This window comes from Ptiloglossa arizonensis, chromosome 2 (assembly GCF_051014685.1).
Source record: "Ptiloglossa arizonensis isolate GNS036 chromosome 2, iyPtiAriz1_principal, whole genome shotgun sequence".
Lineage (NCBI taxonomy): Eukaryota > Metazoa > Arthropoda > Insecta > Hymenoptera > Colletidae > Ptiloglossa > Ptiloglossa arizonensis.
The window spans coordinates 29,573,789-29,596,231 of record NC_135049.1 but is presented as its reverse complement, the minus strand read 5'-3'; the positions used below and the strand labels follow the sequence as shown (position 1 = coordinate 29,596,231).

The window sequence follows — 22,443 nt, the reverse complement described above, 5'->3', positions numbered from 1 at the left end:
TTTATAGCCTTTCCTAGACTAGAGAAAGTCTTCAAAGTGCGACATGGTTGAGTATTCTCTGACCCTCCTGTGTTTTGAGTCGACTCTATTGCGCGCAACTCTGTCATAGATCGATCCTACGATCATAGATCCTAACTTTGTCCAGGACACCTCGTGTAGCACTTTATAGCCTTTCCTAGACTACAGAAAGTCTTCAAAGTGCAAAATGGTCGAGTACTCTCAAACCTTCCTCTATTTTGAATCGATTCTCTATCGCGCACAACTCTGTTACATATCGATCCCACGATCATAGATCCTAATTTTGTCCAGGACATCTCGTGTAGCACTTTATAGCCTTTCCTAGACTACAGAAAGTCTTCAAAGTGCGACATGGTCGAGTATTCTCTAACCTTCCTGTACTTCCAGTCGATTCTTAATTGCACGCAACTCTGTCATAGATCGATCCCACGATCACAAATCCTAACTTTGTTCAGGACACCTCGTGTAGCACTTTATAGCCTTTCCAAGACTACAGAAAGTCTTCAAAGTGCAAAATGGTCGAGTACTCTCAAACCTTCCTCTATTCTGAGTCGATTCTCTATCGCGCTTACTCTGTTACACACCGATCCCACGATCATCGATCCCAAAGTTGTCCAGCACATCCCGTGTAGCGTTTCACAGTGCCCACTGTGCTCTGGTAAGTTCAGATCGCGCGACACGTGCGGTAACGATTCGCGTTGATTGGGAAGTGGCGTGTTCCGAACGCGTCGCTTCCTCCCGCCATGATCCACGTCGCACGCATGTGTTTGTTCAGCGATCATAATCGCGCTACTTGTCTCCCGCGCGCGTACAGACCTTGCTGCATAGTTACAACCGCCATCTATTCGCGAGCCCGATATAAACTCGATACGAACACACACAACTCGGATCTATGTAGAGGGAGACAAAATCGCGCAAGGTGCCCACCCGCGGACATCGTACCGATATTACTCGAAAGCAGCGTACTCTTGGATCAGTTTATCGCGTACTATCGTCTAAAGCGGTCACCAAGAAACACTCGTGCAATTTTGCGTCGTAGACACCGTCGAATATCTAAACACGCCAATCATGAGGATCAACTCCATCGTACCGAACTTCAAAGCGGACACCACCAAAGGTCCAATTGACTTTTACGAGTGGCAAGGAGATTCGTAAGTCCATCGTTGTGTAACTTTTATTTTTATTTATTTATTTAAATTTTTTTCGTTGTTCTTGCGCGATTTATCTCGCTCGATATTACGAAAATGATCAAGGATCGTTCGAACGTATAGATACGAATCGAACGCCGCGAGATCGATTTCGAGCTTTGTTTTGCAAGACGCAACGTTCCACGGAAGGTCGCAATTACGTAATTTTGAAATTGGAGAATTTTACGCCGAACGAATTTATTATCGATGCGACTGATACACGATACCACGCTGCTTGAACGTTACAGCGCGTTTATCGTTTCCAGGAATAATGAAATAATTTAATCGTAACTGGAAGACGGAGGAACTCGTTGAAAAACGAAATTCGTCGAGTTAAACCGAAACATTCTTTCGAATTTGCAAATAGAATATTACGTAGAGAGCGATGTATGGAGAAATTCCATTATTGGAACGATTATCGCGTTGCTCCTATTTATTTCTGTTGGGTAACCATTGTGTTTACTTGCTCTTGGCAGTAACCGTGAAAGCAACGATTAAACCGTTACGATACCACGCGGTCACACTTTTGGCACAAGAACTAAACGCTAAACTAAACGTATCGAATTCGCGCGATATATATAAACTTCCGATAGAAACGTAATAATATTCACCAGCACTGCTTCGATAATATTTCTAGCTTCACTGGTCGACTGTTCTGCAGCCCGATAAATGGTACAAAAATTGCTCTAAAATTTATAACAGTGGTACAATATTCTATCATCGTTTATACGATTTTTCAAATTTTTTCTTTAAATCTAGCTCGAGAAGATCAATTGGAAAATTTAGCACAACGAGACGATTTAATTCCTTAAATTGAAAGGAATAAGAATTTCTCGATGGTACAATCGTGGAAATGTAGAAGAACGTACAATTCTCGTGTAAAGTCACCGATGAAGATTGTTTGTTAATTGTTTTTCTACTTTTTACTCGTAGATGGGTCGTGTTGTTCTCCCATCCAGCCGATTTCACGCCGGTTTGCACCACCGAGTTGGGACGTTTAGCGGTCCATCAGCCTCATTTCGAGCGTCGTAACACCAAGCTTTTGGCCCACTCTGTGGACAACTTGCAAGATCACGTCGACTGGGTTAACGTAAGAGACGAATCAGAAACACTCTGAAAATTGTATTCTCTTCGCGAATAACAGCGCACGGGAATAATAATAGTGTTGTTTCGCCGCGGAGTACTGCGCGTTGAAATATTGAACGAAACGGTCGAAGAATTCATTAAACGTGAATTTAAATTCAATCTCGCTTCTAGGAATTCCTTTGTCGTTAAGAGTGTAACGCTGTTCATTTTCTCGTTCGACGTCGTCGTCGTGCGACAGGAATAATTACAATTTCCAAACTCGGTTATGGATCGTTAGATTCGTCCTTGCGTAGGTTACGAGTACTGATAAACAAGGAATATTTCGATGGATGTCGAGACGTCGCTGCCTTCGACTGGTGTAAAAGTATTTTCGATGTTGGGTTATTTAAAAATTTAATCTCGAAATATTAAAGGTGTTTGTGAAATTTCGAAGAAGCAAACACTGTGTAGAGAATGTTTTTATTTAAAAATTCAAACTATCGACTCGACGCATTTATTTTCTAAATATTAATGGTCATTTGTGAAATTTCGAAGAAGCAATCACTATATAGAAATTTTTTTTTATTTAAAAATTCAAACGATCGACTCGACGCATTTAGCTCCAAAGTATTGATGGTCATTTGTGAAATTTCAAAGAAGGAATCACTACATAGAGATTTTTTTTATTTAAAAATTCAAACGATCGTCTCAATGCACTTGGTTCCAAAGTATTAATGGTCATTTGTGAAATTTCAAAGAAGCAATCATTGTGTAGAGATTTTTTTTATTTAAAAATTCAAACGATCAACTCGATGCATTTAGTTCCAAAGTATTGACAGTCATTTGTGAAATTTCAAAGAAGCAATCATTGTGTAGAGATTTTTTTTATTTAAAACATCAAACGATCGACTCGACGCATTTAGTTTCAAAGTATTTGTGGTCGTTTGTGAAATTTCAAAGAAGGAATCACTACATAGAGATTTTTTTTATTTAAAAATTCAAACGATCGTCTCAATGCATTTGGTTCCAAAGTATTGACAGTCATTTGTGAAATTTCGAAGAAGCAATCATTGTGTAGAGATTTTTTTTATTTAAAAATTCAAACGATCGACTCGACGCATTTATCTCCAAAGTATTAACAGTAGTTTGTGAAATTTCGAAGAAGCAATCACTATATAGAGAATTTTTTTTATTTAAAGATTCAAACGATTGACTCGACGCATTTATCTCCAAAGTATTAACAATAGTTTGTGAAATTTCGAAGAAGCAATCACTACTTAGAGAATTTCTTTTATTTAAAAATTCAAATGATCGACTCGACGCATTTGGTCTCCAAAACATTGAATCTCAAGTCCGTGAAACGTTTAAGAAACGAACACCGCGTAAGAAGAATATTTTTCGGGGCACGATCCAAGAAATGGCTTCGATTCGATTTTTGCGAGCATCGTCTATGAACGTAGATCGCATAATTTACCGCGCTTCCTGCTTCGCCCGACAGGATATTAAATCTTACTGCCAAGACATTCCCGGCTCCTTCCCTTATCCAATCATCGCCGACCACGATCGCACCTTGGCGGTGAAACTGGACATGATCGACGAAGCGGGCAAAGACGACCCAGAAAAAGCCATGACAGTCCGCGCTTTGTACATCATCAGTCCCGATCATCGTCTACGTTTGGCGATGCTTTATCCAACGTCTACCGGTCGCAACGTCGAGTGAGCCTCTCTTTCTTTCGTTTTTTTCATTATCTTTAACGAAATTTACATCGAATTGGAAACAAGCTAACGATATCGTTGTTGCTTTTCCAGCGAGATACTCCGCGTGATCGACTCGCTACAGCTGGTCGATAAAAAACCAGAAATCGCGACTCCTGCCAACTGGATGGTAAGTAACGTTCCAGGACTGCTAAAATCGATTGTTCTCGTAGTCGAAGCAATTTTTCTTTTTTTTTTTTTTCTTTTAAGAATCGTTAGGAACGAAATTAATTTCAACGAGCTTTCTCCTTACAGCCTGGCGATAAAGTGATGATTCTGCCAACCGTCAAAGACGAGGACCTCCCTAAACTCTTCCCAGGTGGAGTGGACAAAGTTTCGATGCCTTCTGGAAAGGTCTACGTACGCACAACCACCGATTATTGAACATCTCGTCAATACTCCGTGCGCAATATCGCGTTGAACATTTAACGTATCGAAATTACAAGTTACTTGTATAAATATCTTCAAATATAATATTTAAAGCTATCTGTGTAATATTCGCGCCAATTTTCTTTAGATAGTTTTTTTAATACCGTCACATGGAATGCACGTTCCATGAGAACCACGTTCTGCTTCGAAATAAAATGACAAAAGTAAAATGAAACGTTATTGGAATACAGTTACAGTTACGATCTTTCCAAGACGTACGGTCACAATTATAGAGTGTATCGCTATAAATAATGCGACCGGAATTAATGTGGCGATTCCACGCGAGAAATAGAAGTGGCACGTGTAGAATAAAATAGTTGTATAATTCGTTTTCGAAGAGAAAGAAGAAAAAAAAAAATCGATTCTAGAAACTCGTCCCGACTACTTTGGAGCTAGTAGGCTACTTGTATTTCTGCTTGCATATACCGTGCTCGATAATCGATAAAATTATAACCGTATATTCTTAGCTACTGTGCACGAAAGTAGATCAGCTAACTCGATCGAGTCTCTTTTTTTTATGCAAATTTTCGAAATCGTCCGTAACATTTTTTACGCGCGATTCCATAATTTAAAGACGACCTGGAACGACATCCATGGAAATATTTTTCACGAAAGCGAAGCCTCTTATGGACAAATTTAATTCTATACTTTCCACTCGACTGTTCGTAGAAAATTGCTAAATTTTCGATCGTGGAAAAAATTGCACAAGAGAAGAAGCGAATTTTGCGTATCGTCTCCGCGTACACAATTTATTGCACGTTGATAATCTATACACACTCCATTCGACTAGCTCATTGTACGCAGATAAAATTTGTTTTCGCACTCGTACCTAATCTCTTGTATCTCCGTACACCCGATTGGATAAAAATGTTATCGTTACGAGGATATCGTTGCGTAATCGGCTCTTGTTTGACGATACATTTAGAAATATTTATTACTTGATAAAATCAGGGTTATTTCGGTCGAACTTCGCTTCTCTTTCTTTCTCCGATAACGCGATCAGATGTAATTATTTAAACATCGATTAAAATCGATAAGGTACCACGTATGCGTAGAGAAGCTTCCAAAAGATTTTAAGGGACGTTTTCGATGAACGAGTACCGTACAATTAATTAACGGATATATTATTTATTGTTCGTGCGTGTTCCGTTTCGATCCGCGCTGCGAAAAGAAGAAAACGTTCGTCGTTACAGTTACGTCGTGTTTCGAGTATCAAAGACGCATCAATTTGCCCCAGTGATTAACCGTTAAAACTCACTCGGTCAATTTAGACGATGAAGTTGTTCGGTGGATGTCTTGAACTCCTTCGGGACTCGGAGCACGATGTAATCGTAACGATTAACATTCTTAGAGTGTTCCTTTCAGAATACAGAGCCACGTAGGTGGAATACGTTTGAACGATGAATAGAAAATCCAGCGTTAGGAATGCACCGGCGAACAGTTGTGTAGGTGTGACTGAAATTTGTCATAGAAACGTCTCCGGTTTACTCGCCAAAGATTGATCATTTTCGTGTTTCTCTCCGGTTGGACAAGTATCGAGGATTTTGGATCTCTGCGATCGGTCGAGCGTCGAGTGCATCCAGTGCATCCATTGCATCCGGTGCATCCAGTGAATACAGTGCATCCAGTGCATCCGGTGCATCCAGTGCATCCTTACAGTCCGATCTCTATTGTTCAAAAGTATCCACCGATTTACCGGACAAGAGTTAACAGAAGTTAGAGTAGGCACTTGGATGTTAAAAATTTCCAAAAAACGTTTTCTTCTGTCAAATATCAAGCCTTTATCAATTACTACTGTTAGATTTGTTCAATATCGAAGTAGAACCTAGATTTCTGAATTCGAGGTCATCTCGACATCGAGCATAACTTTATAGAGTCAAAAGTTTAAACACACCGGATGTTTATCATAGATCGAGTATTGAAAGTTACTTTGTCGTTATCTCTCCTTAAGAAAGACTTTGACGATAAGTCTAGAAACAAACAACGCGATGAAATTTTCCATAATGCACAAAATTAAAATGCAAGCTTCTGGGGTTCTCCGCAGTCATCTCAAGGTCACAGTGTAAATCGTTGCATTTGTTTCGACATCGAACACAACTCTACAGAGTCAAAAAGTTACTTTGTCGTTATCTCTCCTCAAGAAAGACTTTAACGATAAATCTAGAAACAAACAACGCGATGAAATTTTCCATAAAATTACACGAAACTAAAATGCAAGCTTCTGGAGCTCTCCACAGTCATCTCAAGGTCACAGTGTACATCGTTGCATTCGTCTCGACATCGAACACAACTCTACCGAGTGAAAAAATTACTTTGTCGTTATCTCTCCTCAAGAAAGACTTCAACGCCAAGTCTACAAACAAACAACGCGCTGAAATTTTCCCTAAAATTACAAGAAACTAAAACGTTGTGGCGATGGATCGATCGCGAAACTTTCTCGAGTTTCCCGCGTAGCGTTCCGTAGCGTTCCGCAGACGGAATTCCGCGTCTCGGCTCGGAGCTTCATCGTTCCGGGATACGTAACGGAAAGTGCGCGGTTTCTGGTACGATTCAATGATCCCGTGGGGGTCGCGTAGATTCGTTGATGCGCGACCGGTCATCAATATGGCGGTGAATAACTGTCGCCGGGAGAACAGTGCCGTGCGGGGCTATCATTACTGATAATTGCGGTTGGCTAACACCTCGTCCCACCCGAGGATCCCCTTATCCTCGTGACCGTTTCTTGCCCGTCCCGTCGGATCGAGCCGCAAATGGACGGGAGCAATACGACAACAGGATGTCTGCAGGAAAAGGAGGAACAAAAACTCGGCGACCAGAGGTCGACCAGTCTTGCGTCGGCCGAGCTGCAGAAAATTCGACAAAAGCGTCTCTCGATGCCTGGAGGATCTCCAGCGACATGAGATACCCTCGGCTAGGATGCCAACCGAGTTTTCGCCCGCGACCTCTTTTTTTTCTCCACTTCCATTTGCATATTTCTCGCGAACGAGAAGAGGACGCGACAGAAGGGAACCCCGACCCGTACCGAAAGCGGTAGAAATCGGTGTCCAGGCGAGTCTCGGCTCGGAAATTTCAACCTTTCGAAGTCCACGGGACCGTTAGACTCGTTTCGATTTATTCTTCTTCTTCTTCTTCTACTACTACTACTTCTTCTTCTTCTTGGCCGACGTTCTACGACGCATCGACTCGCAAGGTCATCAACGACGGGGTTATCCGGGTGTAGCGCATTTTTGAGAACACGTTTATTTCCTCTGGCTTGTTTTATTGCGATTCGTATACGGTCCTGAGCTCTTAGGGTCTGGATTTATGTCGTATTCTCCTTGGAGCGAGTTTCTCGTTCGCGTGGAACCTCGCCGAGAGTCAATATTTGGAGATGGATCACACCGGGGTGGTTCCATTCGGTAATTAAGTTTTACAAATTTCTCGCGATCCCGTCTTCGCGCGTACCGAGCATCGAAGTCTCTCCTTGGGAACGACTGTCTCGAAATCTATTTCGAAGCGAACACGGTTCACGGTAGTCCTTGGACGTATCCGGTGATTTGAGTGTCTCGATGGAGGTTGCGGAAGTGGTAAAAAATTTGCAAATTCATGATTACGTAAATACCAAGATCTCTTTGTGCCTATTCCTCTCCGAATTGAATAACATCATCGAGAAGTCCTTCCGGGGACTCTGAAAATAATTACATCGTGCGCCGAACCGCTCGGGATAGTTCACCAAAGTGATCGAACATTGCAAACTCACGATTACGTAAATTTCAAATAGATCTCTTTGTACCTATTTCTCTCTGAATTGAATAACATAATCGAGAAGTCCTTCTGGGGACTCTGGAAATAATTACATCGTGCACCGAACCGCTCGGGATAGTTTACCAAAGTGATCGAACATTGTAAACTCATGATTACGTAAATATCAAGTAGATCTCTTTACACTTAACCCTTCACGAGTTAAATAACATAAACGAGAAGTCCTTGCATACCTTCTGGGGTTTGAAAATAATTACATTGTGCATCGAGTCACTCAAGATAGTTTACCAAAGTGATCAAACATTGTAAACTCATGATTACGTAAATTTCAAATAGATCTCTTTACACCTATGCCTGCATACGTTCTGGGGATTGAAAATAATTACATTGTGCATCGAGTCGCTCGAGATAGTTTACCAAAGTGATCAAAAATTGCAAATTCAAGACTACGTAAATATCAAGTACATCTCTTCACACTTACCCCATCACGAGTTAAATAACACAAACGAGAAGTCCTTGTGTACGTCCCAGAGATTGAAAATAATTACATTGTGGATCGAGTCGGTCGAGATAGTTTACCAAAGTGATCAAAAATTGCAAATTCAAGACTACGTAAATATCAAGTACATCTCTTCACACTTACCCCATCACGAGTTAAATAACACAAACGAGAAGTCCTTGTGTACGTTCCAGGGATTGAAAATAATTACATTGTGGATCGAGTCGGTCGAGATAGTTTACCAAAGTGATCAAAAATTGCAAATTCAAGATTACGAAAAGATTGACGAGATCTCCGTTGGAATCGAAACGAGCGAGAAGCGATGGCGAGGAGGGCCGGGCGGAGAAAAAGAAATCATAATTTATACGTCGCTGCGCCGTCAACGTGGACAATAAATCCGCCGGCGTTTCAGTCGAGTCGATTGCCCGCAGCCAGCTGGACCAAAGATACCCGGGCCGCCTAGGGTGTCCATTATTCCCAGATAATTACATACCTCTCCCTCAGGAATTTTCGAAATGAGTTTCAGCCCCCCCTCCTCGCTCAACGCCACGAGATTCGTCCGATCGGTCGCCCGAGCGAACGAGAGAGACCAACGATAGGTTTTTCTCTTCCGTGGCGCGGGGCCCGGGCCCCTCGTGAAAATTCAACGTCACGGAAATTTCCTCGTTCGAATTACACCCCATGAATCACTGTCCACGTCCCTTTCCCTGGATTTTCGAATTCTCCATCGACCCGTTCCAAGTGTCCGTGGTTCTTGTTTCGTCGTTGAACGAAACCGAGACCGAGTCGTTGGATGCTTTTCGTCGCAAATTTTCTACAATTTTCCACGAGAAAGAACCGTATCCTGTTTCGAATCGATAAGATCTCGCGATGCGTTCGTGCGTCGGGAGAAAAGAAAATAGTTCAGTTAGGAATACTAGTGATCCTAACCTCTTCGAAACGTTGAAATTATTTCCACCGGTAGCGGTTAGATACGGTGTTCAACGTGGAGGAAAAAATGTGTAAATATTCCTGGTTATTCGAGGTGCCAATTAAACTATTCACGGAAAGCTTCGTTAATCGAGCGCTATGTTAACGTTACGCTCCTCTAATTGCAATTTTGCGCCAGTTCGCCGTCCAAAGATCTCGTTAATTAACGAAATAAGTAAAATACCAATAATCTTAACTCGGTAGGAACGTTAAAATCGTTGAGACGTCGTTCGACGGAGGTGGAAAAAATATAGAAATATTCCTGTTTAGTCAAGCTACCGGTTAAACAGTTCGCAGAAATCTTCGTTAATCGAGCGCGATGCCAACGTTACGCTCCTCTAATTACGACTTCGAACCGTTCATCGTTCAAAGATCTCGTTAATTAACAATCTAAAGAAAACACCGATAATCCTAACTCGCTGAAAACGTTAAAATAATTCTCACTCGGGGCTGTTAGAGACGTCGTTTGATGTATTATAAAAAAAGGAGATATACGAATATATGTATACAAATAAATATTCCCGCAGTTCATTCGAGGAGCCATTAGTCGAAAATAAGGAAGAAATTCGTGATCTTGATTCTCTGGACACATTAGTTAGCCGTAATCTTAATTCTCTGGAAACATTAATCGCTCGTAATTCTATCTTTCCAGAAACGTTAACTACTCATAATTCTAACTCCGTAGAAACATTAGCAGCTCCATCCTCGCTCTCTAAAAACATTATTTACTTACGATTTTATCTCCCTGGAAACATTAGTACTCGTAATCCTAACTCTCGAGAAACATTAACCAGTCGATTCTAATTCGATCCTAACTTATCTAGAAACATTAATTACTCGATCCTACTTCGATCGTAACTTTCTGGAAACATTAGCAACTCATTCCCTACTCCCTAAGAGCATTACTTACTTGTGATCTTACCTCCCTAGAAGCATCGGTTACTCATAATACTAACTCCCTAGAAACATAAGTTACTTAATCTTAATTCGATCTCAACTTAAAAATATTCCCTACTCCTTAAAAATATTACTCACTCACGACCTTACCTTCCTGGAAACATTAGTACTCACAATACTAACTCCCTAGAAACGTTAGCTACTCGATCTTACTTCGATCCTAACTTTTTAGAAACATCAATTACTCGATCCCTACTCTTTAAAAACATTATTTACTCATGATCTTACTTTCTTGGAAACATTAGTACTCACAAACCTAACTCCCTATAAATATAATCTACTCGATCGTAACTTTTTAGAAACATTAATTACTCAATTCTTACTCCTTAAAAACATTACTTACTCATGACCTTACCTTCCTGGAAACATTAGTACTCACAATACTAACTCCCTAGAAACGTTAGTTACTCGAACTTACTTCGATCGTAACTTTCTAGAAACATTAATTACTCAATCCCTACTCCTTAAAAACCTTATTTACTCATGACCTTACCCTCCTGGAAACATTAGTACTCACAATCCGAACTCCCTAGAAACATAAGCTACTCGATCGTAACTTTCTAAAAACATTAATTACTCAATCCCTACTCCTTAAAAACAACTCATGACCTTACCTTCCTGGAAACATTAGTACTCAAAATTCTAACTCCTTAGAAACATTAGTTACACGATCCTACTCCGATCCAAACTTTCTCGAAACATTATAAACTCACACCCTACTCCCAAAAACCATCGCTTACTCACGATCCAAGCACCCTAGAAACATCGATAACTCTTAATCGCAACTCCCCGGAAAAAAATAAAAATCGTCCTCACCGTGTGCAATTTAAACCACAATTCGAAGCAACCGTGTTAAAATTCCTCGACTCTGAGGTGTCAATCGTGCCAAGTGCGTGTAAGCCTCGTCGGATCGTCCAGAGAGGATCTTACCGCTCCTGTAATTGCGAGCCCGCGCAAAAAGGACGAACGTCGGTCTCGTCGATCGTCGAAAGATCTCTCGTTAATTAACGAAATAAGGAGAATCGGGGCGTTGAAACGTACGGGCAAAAGACCGAGTACGGGCTTGGTCGGTGTTCGCGAAGAGCGAAACGGCCGGCTCGATTTCGTCGAATCGACGCGGCGAACGGTCGATCGTCGATCGATACCGCTCGGCTGGTGGATCGCGTTCCATTGAACCGTAAAAGCCAGCTTCCGTGTTCCGGCTAACTGTTAACCACCGAGGACCGTGGAGCACCGTCGCAGAAGGACGAACGCGAAGCGAAACGATACAACGAACGATCCACGAACGACCAACAGAGACGAGGAGAGAACCGCGGCAACGCTGCCCATTAAACATAGCCTTCTCGTCGTTGCTCCGGTCTAGTTTAAAGCCATCGTCGGGCTCCACGGTCTCGCGTGAGTCTGATTGCGGGTTGAACAGGTTGAACAGTTGGGTAATGGAGGCGCCCACATCTCTCCGCTAGCGGTACCAGCTTCTGTTATCTCCGCCGCTTTAAAGGCGACGGATCGCGCTCGCAAACGGTCAACCGGCGTCGGTCCCATTGCCGCTCGTTTTATCCGCTATTGTCTTCTCGGAATACGAGCGACCCGCTACACAGACGGAGAACAACTCGGAAAGAATTCAACGCGATTCCTTCGGAGTAATTCACCGAGAAACCGGGGAGGAAAAAGGTCCACGGTGACGATAACGCGCCTTCCTTGACCGGTACGCCCGATTTGAATACCACCGTGACCGCTTTTGGAGTACCACTTTTCGATAACGGAGCGGAACGTTTCTCGAAGGCGCTACGCGAACTGTACGAAGAATTTTCTTGAACGTAACCTCTCGAGAAGATGGAAACAACCTTGTCGTCGAACTAGGTTGTTGCACGTACCGGTACACTAACGCGTAGGAGGCAAGACCTAGCAAATTGCAATCGTTGTTATTCGTGCTTACTCCAACTTAGACCTCGAGAGCTGTTCTTTGTCTCGTAAACTGTCCAACCGGGAAACAAAGCATGTTTGTACAGAATCAGAATCGAATCATCGACAAGATGCGCAAGGAGTAATTTCTGAAGAATGGAAGAGACAATTGAAGGCTCGATTCGATCGTGGAGAGTTTCGGGGAGCGAGTTTTTCGCTGAGAAGATTAGACAGTTGGATCAAAGAGACCGTTAGCACGCGGAACAGGTGAACGACTGTCGGATATTGTTCGTCGATCGTACGAGAGCAGTGTCTGTCGTTTTCGTCCCGTCGTTAACGTCCAGGATGGACAGGACTACTCGTAAGGCCGAGACTAATAGGAAACACGTCGTCGGGTACGGGCAAGCCGTTCGATGATGTCGATGACGAGGTTCGATAAGATCGACGACGATGCGAATGACCCCCTTTTCTGGCGGCGATGTATTCGCAATCCGAGCGCGAGTTAATCAGCTGACCCCAATTAAACGATAGCCATCGGCTAGCCCAGGCGAGACAACAGTTGCGTCGCCGATAAATGTTAATGAACCGTGACATAATAGTATCGACGATAATAACCGGGGAATCTCTGTCGGTCGGGCCATTAAGGGTGCCTTTGTTCCACCTACGATTCGTCGATTATTCGCTCGCGTTAATGTCGTAACGGTGCCCGTGCCCTATTAGAGTACGGTTTAATTGCAGCTAACCGTAAACCGTGCTGGCCAATTTCCTCACCGGAGGTAGGCACAAATATGCTGCCCGATGAGTCATCGAGAGAACGCGAGTATCGCCTACCTACTGTTCCTAGTTCGAAAGAAGTCCAACGTGGATACAAGTACGCGGACGAGGGGCGTGTCTCGCTCCGCCCACTCGAGCGACTCGACCAATAGGGAGTGCGCTAGACCCTGGATCTCGTGGGTGGAGATTGTCCTTGATCGTCGGAGAGTTTTGGCGGATGAAAGACGCGAACGATCCTTGTACGCGAGAAATACAAAGTGAACAGGTTATGTATTGGATCGGTGGTACTTTGACCGTGAGTATCTAAGGAATGTATTGGTTTCTACGATGCGACATTTTGGTAAACAGAATGATTACGAAGTATCGTGACCCTTCCAGTGACATACTTTGACAGTAAGTATCTAAGAAATACATCCGTTTCTACGATGCGACATTTTGAGAAACAGAATAACTACACGAGCTACTATGACCCTTCCAACCCCCATTCCTTACCTGTCTTCTTTCAAACTGCGAACAGTACGCACATCGATCTTAAGAAAATTGATTCACCGCGTCGTATCGGGATAAAAGGACACTTGAAACACGAAATATCCATAAACGTTCGAAACTGAAGACCAATCCTCGAGTAACGTCACCGATCGAAACTCGAGGACCAGGCCGTGCCGTGGACCCAAGAATCCTCCCACGCGTGGTCATCACGGGATTCCCAATTATCTAAACGCATCGGTACGATCTATTTCTTGCCAGCTAAGGGTGTACGTGTTCGTCGAGCGGTCCGTGCAATTTATTCGCAATCTGGACACCAGAAGCGGTCCAAGAATCTCCCCTGCCGTTCGGTCGTCATCAAGAAGTTCCAATTAGCAAATATCGCAACAATCTGTTTCTCCGTGCCGTGAGCGTGTGTATTCGTCGATGCGCGGCGTAGCTGCGATTTATCCGCAACCTAGACACCGGGAATAATCCGAGGATCCTCTTCTCCAGCTCCTCCTCCTCCTCCTCGCCCCTCGAGTCGTCGTCGAGAAGTTCCAATCAGCAGATATCGGGACGATCTGTTTGCTCGTTCCGCGGTACGTCAAGCACGGTCCGATTATCCCTTCGTTCCTCGTTTTATTCCCGTTGGTCGCGTTCGATGCTACCACCGTGGCCGCACGGTGTGCCCCTTCGCCATATTCGATATTAATACCGATACGCGTGCACCGGGATTTGCATCCAGGCCCCTCGTTCGTTCGTTCGTTGGTTCGTTGGTTGGTTCGTTGGTTCGTTCGTGTCCCGCGCGTGCACGCGGGCTCCCGCTCCAGCTGCATATACCTGCATATACCTGCATATTCGTGCGCGTTTAATCCGCGGCTCACTCGCTTACGTAACGCTCGTCCCGGTGTCAACCAAGCCCGAGAGAACGAACGAGATAACCGACGAGAGAGCACCAGGAAGCACCGAGAGGGGCGGTTTGCAACGGGGGCGAGCGGGGCGACGCTCGCGTTTTATCTCACGAGGAAGTCGCCTCGCTCGGACCTTAGGGACATACAGGGTGGGTTGCACGAACACGTCGACTGCGATGCTCCGTTGCAACGAGAATTATACAATTTTTTCCAAGCTGGTGTATCCTTTGGAGAATATACCGAGATAAATTGATTTTTGTAGGGAGAAATCTGGAAAAGTTTCGACCATAGATGCGCAAGTGGGACTATGTTGCCTTTAATAGACGTATGGGTGCAAGAATTAATTTCATACGGTCTTAGAGTACTCGAATGTAGGATCGGGGTTATCCGATGTACTGTGCGCGAATTGCAAGATGTCCTCCGAGAGGACCGAAGATTTCTCGTAACTTTTAGAAATATTTTCTTCGTCAGTGAATGTATTATACATTATCGTAGCCAATGATACACGGTGCGTCCCTCGCGCTCTAATTACACCAGTACTCCTATGTGACATCTTGTCATTTGTGCACAGTAGGTACACCTACCGAAGAATTGACATTCACGTAGGCAAGTGCAATGAATCTCGTATTAAACAATCGTGAAAGTTAACATTGAGAAAAAATTCTAACCTTCCTGAATCCAGGATCAAAGTTACTATGCCACCGATGTACTGTGCACGGCTCACAAGATGTCCTCTGAGAGGATACGTAGCTTCGTGCTAACATTTCGATAGATTATCGTAGCCAACGATACATGGTGCGTTTCTCGCGCTCTAATTACACCAGTACTCGTATGTGACATCTTGTCATCTGTGCACAGTAGGTGCACCTACCGAAAAATTGACATTTACGACGATGGGCAAGTGTGATGAATCTCGTATTGAACAGTCGTGCAAATTAACATCTGGAAAAAATTCTAACCTTCGTGAACCCAGGATCAAAGTTACTATGCCACTAATGTACTGTGCACGGCTCACAAGATGTCCTCTGAGAGGACACGGAGCTTTGTGCTAACATTTCGATAGATTACCGTAGCTAATGATACACGGTGAGACCCTCGCACTCTAATTGCACAAATACACCTATGTGACATTTTGTCATCTGTGCACAGTAGGTACACCTACTGAAGAATTTACATTCAAGACGATAGGCAAGTGCGATGAATCTCGTATTGAACAGTCGTGCAAATTAACATCTGGAAAAAATTCTAACCTTCCTGAATCCAGGATCAAAGTTACTATGCCACCGATGTACTGTGCACGGCTCACAAGATGTCCTCTGGGAAGACACGGAGCTTCCTGCCAACATTTCGATAGATTACCGTAGCTAATGATACACGATACATCCCTCGCACTCTAATTACACAAGTACACCTATATGACATCTTGTCACATGTGCACAGTAGGTTCACCTACCAAAAAATTGACACTCACGAAGATAGGCAAGTGCGACGAATTTCGTATGAATCAATCGTGTAAACATCGAGAAAGAACTCCAAAACCTTCCAACACCAGCTCCAACCTTCTAACCTTCCACAGCCTTCAGTTCCATCGAAACGGAAGAATCGCGAATCCCGGTGAAAGGGCGGCGATTCTCCCCCGCCGTGTTAGCGTAATATCGAACCGGGACGCGTCGAAGTGTAGACTTTACGAGCGTCGAGTATCGCAATCAAATTAAACCCTAATTGAAACCTCGGTCGCGACCCGACGAACCCGAAGTACGGCTATCTTGTCATCGCTTCGTCCTACACGGTTCCGCGCGCGGAAATTAACGATCCTGTCGCGGCGCGTTTACACCTGCCAGCTGCCGGTGGTATGCCGGCATCTAATTCCAGAATCGCGTTTAACCTTCCGAGTCGTGGCCTGGCGACGTAACGGTACCGTTTCCCTTCCAAAAATCCAACGATTCCGACATTCCAGCGGTTGGCCGCGCACCGAACCAGACCTACCGGCGAACGTTACGACCTCTACGTACGAAAGAATCCAGCTTTATCTGGTCCCAAATGGACGTCGAGGCCGGAGGGCAGAGAATCGTACGCTTCGTTCCTGTGGGCGACAGTATCGGGAAATTAACGATCCCGTCGCGTTTTACACCTGGCAGCCCGGTGGCGTGCACGGACTCCCATCTAATTCCTCGATCGGCATTCTCCTTGCCCTTCTAAGGCCGGCGAACGGTGCCCGCCGACTCGACCCTTATTCCCGGGGCTATCTTCATCGCGTAGAACGCGGCTACGCGAGCCGAACTCGTGAAAATGCGTCGGGTATCCGACCATCGGGCACGTGGTACCGCGACCTTGTTCGCTCGGTTGCCGGTGCAGAGGTGACCGTGGACAGCTACCGCTCGAGGTGTGACGCCTTTAGAATTTGTCGCTACCTGACGCGAATTAGGGCCTGGCAACGCTCCGGTATTATTTATAACGGAGCAATATTTTATAGATACTTCAGGAGTGGGGATATTGGTAGAGTTTGACGGGGTTGAAACGACGACGAACCGATTTGGATCGTTAGAAGTATGCGTATTAAGAAGAATGGTCGATGCACACCTCTGAAATGGGGCGTGAGAAATTTAGGGATAATTAGTTAACGCTTAATTCTATGGATTAGGGGCTCAGATCGTGTTGAGGTAATTTATAGGTACTCGAGAGGTGCTGGTAGACTTTTGTGGAATTGGAATGAATCGATTTAGATCGTATGAAGTATATTTATTAATTAAGAAGAGTGATTGCTGGACACCTCTGAAATGGGGTGTGAGAAACTTTGGGATAATTAGTTAACGCTGAATTCTCTGGATTAGGGGCTGAGATCGTGTTGAGGTATTTTATAGGTACTCGAGGGGTGCTGGTAGACTTTTGTGGAATTGGAATGAATCGATTTAGATCGTATGAAGTATGCCTATTAATTAAGAAGAGTGGTCGCTGGAACGGTGTAAACTCTCTTCTTGACTCTGTCATCCCCTCGACACCCCCAAATTGGGGTTTGAGAAGCTTAGGGCCAATTGCTGCTGAATTCTCCCGATTAAGGGAGACCGTGTTAGAATAATATTTTATAGACACTTGAAGGGTAGTAGTAGACTTTTACGGAATTGGAACGATGACGAACCGATTTAGATACACAAGAAGTGTGTATTAACGAAGAAACATGACCCCTGGAACGGTGTGAACTCTCTTCTTGACTGTGGCATCCCCTCGACACCCCAAAATTTGGGTTTGGAGAAGCTTAGGGCCAATTACTTACCACTGAATTCTCTGGATTAGGGGTTGAGACCGTGCAGCGATAATTTCATACTTCCTAGACACTTGGAGGGTACGAGTAAACTCTCATGGTACGAAATAACAACGAACGAACCAATTTAGCATATATATATATATATAATTGTTGGCGATCGACAAAAGTCTCGCGACTTGGCAGCGAGATCGTAGGTCGGAAATAAGTTCGTAAGTTGGCAATGGACGATGTATATATAAAAGATGGAGCACGTGGTACCTCCTCGTTTCGTTCTACCCGCCGTGACATAAAGATTCCTTCAGTACCTCGGCCAACCACGGTTATGGTGGTTTTGCGCTAATATTAATAAAGAAGAGTTAATTGGACTCGAGCACGATCCAGACTCTCTTCTTGGCTCCCCCAAAAAACGATTCTTTATCGTCGAATCGCGTGGCACGATGGAGCCAATCCACGATCCTCCTTCGACTTTATCGCGTACACGTTCGCGCGCACTTCACATTTCACATTTCGGTACAGTCGTTCAAAAGTAACTGTCGCTGGTAATCGATAGGAGAAGCACGAGTCGAGAATCTTTCACTCAATTCCGACCAGTTCCTCGAGAAGGTTACTCTCAATTGATAGAGAAACCGAGTCGGGTCGCTTAGGTGTCTCCCGATCGCGAATCCGAGCAGGTAAAGAGCTCCATCGACTCGGTGTCTTCGAAGCGACTAGACCCGATCGAGAATCCGAGCAGGTAGAGAGCTCCATCGACTCGGTGTCTTCGAAACGACTGAACTCGATCGCGAATCCGAGCAGGTAGAGAGCTCCATCGACTCGGTGTCTTGGAAGCGACTGGACTCGATCGATAATCCGAGCAGGTAGAGAGCTCCATCGACTCGGTGTCTTCGAAACGACTGAACTCGATCGATAATTCGAGCAGGTAGAGAGCTCCATCGACTCGGTGTCTTCGAAACGACTGAACTCGATCGAGTGGATCGCCGTGGGCAATTTGCACCGGCGGTGAACGGTTAATTCGTTTAATTAGGCGGCCGTAAATCGATCCGATCGAGTTCCAACGCGATCGACGATCACCTCCTCTCCGAGCAGTCTTAAACGCGCGAGTTTCGCGACTCGCCGGCGCAATTAACGCCTCGTCGTCGCAGCAATTTTCCGCGAGTCCTTGAACGCGAGAAATCCCCCGATAATTGAAAGAACGTTATTCCATCGGATTGGGGTAGAGCTAATCGTTCCAATTCCGACGATTAATTCCACGACGGTTCCAACCTTTTCCCGCGCGCGCCATTTGCATAATTGGCCGGCGGTGACCATTTCGCTGGTATCGCGCTACCGTGAACGAGCGGGCCGCTCCCTCGAGAAATGCCATTTCCAATTAACTATCGATTATTGGGCTCGCGCGACCGAACGGCGAATCGACCGATTAGGGTTGTCCCGTTTAAAGAACGTTGATAAATGCGCGCGACGGGACGCGCGTACCACGTTTTAACCTATTTGTTAACAGCCTGCGAACCCTGCCCCGCGCGGAGACGCTGAATACCGATAGCGATTCTAACGAGACGTTCTCGATAACCCGAGTACGGTGTTACTTTCGGTGTCGTTTTGCCGAATCGATGACTAGAGAACGAAATGACCGACGTGGATCTCGAAACGCCCTTTGTGACAAATAGCGAACCAGAAGGGACGAATTCGGTGTTCTGAGACGGAAAATTCTTCTCTGTCTATTCGTTGCGTTCGATACTGTGATCTCGTGTCGAGGTTGTCCCTTCTGATAGCGCATCGAACGATAAATTTTTTGTTTTTAGTGTTTCGGTATTGGGCATCGATACGAGAAGACGATGTACGAAAATATTTCACCGAAAGATCGGAATGTTCGAATAGCAGGGTATATTTTTGAAACCACGGTAAATATTTACTCCCGGTATTATTATACGGTTGTGGAAAGGCTCGAGTATTCGTCAGTGATTCGTCACAAATCGAACCGTATCTCGACGAGACGTGACTCTTAGAAACCCCTTTGGAAAAAATGGTACCCGATACATTTTTCTTTTTCGATCTCTTAACATTAGGTATCGTTAAAAGAAAATGATATACGAAAATGTTTCATCGAAAGATCTTAGTATTCGAATATCAGAGGGTTGGTATATTTTCGAAACCACGGTAAATATTTACTCCGTATAATATTATTATACGATGATGGAAAGACTCAAGTACTCGTCAATGAGAAGATCGATAAAGTTAAGTATCTTTCCCCTCTAGCTCCTACCTATTCATCAGGCCACAAATCGAACCATATCTTGACAAGTCGTGATTCTTAGAAACCTCCCTGGAAACAATGGTACCCGATCAATGATTCTTTTTCGATCTCTTAACATTAGGTATCGTTAAAAGAAAATGATATACGAAAATATTTCACCGAAAGATCTTAGTATTCGAATACCAGGGGATTGGTATATTTTCGAAACCACGGTAAATATTTACTCCGTATAATATTATTATACGGCGATGGAAAGACTCAAGCACTCGTCAATGAGAAGATCGATAAGGTTAAGTATCTTTCCCCTCTATCTCGTAGCTGTCCATCGCTCGACAAATCGGACAATATCTCGACGAGACGTTGGGTTTCGCGAAGGCCCCCTGGAAACAATGGCACCGGAGTAGAAGCAATCCGCGCGTCTCGGAGGAGGCTTTCGTCTGAATTATTCCGACCCGTTAGCCCAATTTCTCATTCCACCTCAAGGACGACCAGAACGACTCCGGTCCGCCGCTACCAAAGGGGAGGACGCGCATCCACTGTACGCCGGTCATTATCTTCTCGCATTTTTCGACCGAGATTATTCTCGAAACGAATGGCCCTCTTAAGCTCCGCGACCGGATCATTAATCTGGCTTCGAAGATGGCCGAGTTGTCGGTGCTGGGCGCAGAAATCGACCGGTCGGAGCCTTTAACGCGGTATCACCTTCGCGATCGGACGTCGTTACTTTAATTTCGTCTTCGCGTGTCCGCCGCCAATAATAGAACCCTGGCAAAAATTGCGCTCCATCGGGACCCCAGACCGACTGAAATTAAACCCCTCCCGGTCAGAGACCAAAGATATTCCTGGCCGATACATTGTAGAGAACGACGCCTCGAGGACAGGGCGGAGCGCGCGTCGCCATCGCTCAACGCGCGCCACTTTCGCCCCGAGACGAAAGAAAACATTCCAAAATGAAAATCGTACACCAGCGATGAATTATTCGCGAACCGGTGGGAAGTTTATCCTACGTTCACGCGACAACTCCCGATCGCATCGAGAACTTCCGATTAATCTAGAACGATTCGACCATCGTTCTGTTTGCCTACTTAGTTTGTAAGAAGATAGATGCAAAATGTCTTGGAAGCGTCGCCATCGCTCGAGAGAAGTTACTTCTGACGAGAGAAACTTCGAGAGACGAAAGAAAGATCAAAATCCTTCCCAATGGGAAAATTATTATTATTACTACTAGGTTGTTCGACAAGGTTTGTCGTTCTTTCCATTGTAAACAAGATACTATGATACTTCAACTTTGAGCAACCATGAATATACGAACGAGTCGACAAATCTACGTGAAACTTTACACATGAAAAATAAAATACACTTAATAGCTCCATTTCTTATCGAACGACAAAACTTATTCAACAACCTATTATCTGTACCGAACCACATAAATATCTTCCAAAATTCCCAAGTATCGCTACTCGTCTATTTCGATAATTTCCCACCAATATTCCAAGCAAACACACTATCGGTAGTTGAGTAATTTTGAAAAGTCTCCACAACTCTTTTCTAGCGTTAAGAACACTATCCTCAGATTACTGTAGAATTTTACCAAAATTGACAACGTCCTATTTCATAAATCGAGGGTCTATTACCGTGTCGTCTGTTTAAATCAATCCCGAGGGTTTCCAGGATTACCGTGGTCATCGTGGAAGACGAGGTACGCGAGATTCGAGGTCGTTTCTCGCCCTCAGCCACGTTCGGCGTCGCTCGGTTAGACGCCGATGGTATTGATGGTGCTGCCGATGGCCGTGCACGAGCCGCAACTACAATTGACTTCGACCTTTGGCACTCCTAGACTCCGAGGGAGCCGCTTCGAGGGGCAGCGTTTGATTCACTGCCTGCCATAACGTTCGCGGTCTGACAGTTCGCGATTCTTGAAAGGCGACGCGCGCTCGTAATACCGGCTTCGCGTAACCGAGCGGAAGGGGCCACCGGGGTGACACAATTCGCGACATTGTCCGATTGTGGCACGACAACGTGGACGTTTTGCGAAACGAACGAGGAACTGTCCTTCGACGAGGACAGGACGGAGATAGCTTCGATTTTTGATTTTTGAAACGAGTGGAGCTGAATTAAAATTAATTATCGAAATTTCGAGCTGGAAAGTTTAGAGGTTACCCAATTAGAGGTTACCCAAATACCCGATTGGTGACTATAGATATTTGGTAAAATGAACGAAGAGAACAGAGTGGAGATAACTCCAATTTTTGATT

The 22,443-nt window shown here is 44.5% G+C and overlaps 2 protein-coding genes across 4 annotated transcripts in view; one reads left to right on the top strand and one right to left on the bottom strand.

Moving 5' to 3' along the window:
* Osp (myosin phosphatase Rho interacting protein outspread) overlaps positions 1-22,443 on the bottom strand; it is a 323,581-nt gene that overhangs the window by 109,873 nt on the left and 191,265 nt on the right. The gene's annotated exons all lie outside the window — the stretch shown is intronic.
* On the top strand, positions 979-4,511 carry Tpx-4 (thioredoxin peroxidase 4). Its single transcript, XM_076304379.1, has 5 exons — positions 979-1,169; positions 2,139-2,295; positions 3,769-3,986; positions 4,080-4,155; positions 4,281-4,511. The coding sequence occupies exons 1-5, from the start codon at positions 1,087-1,089 to the stop codon at positions 4,407-4,409; spliced, it is 663 nt and encodes a 220-aa protein (XP_076160494.1). The 5' UTR covers positions 979-1,086; the 3' UTR covers positions 4,410-4,511.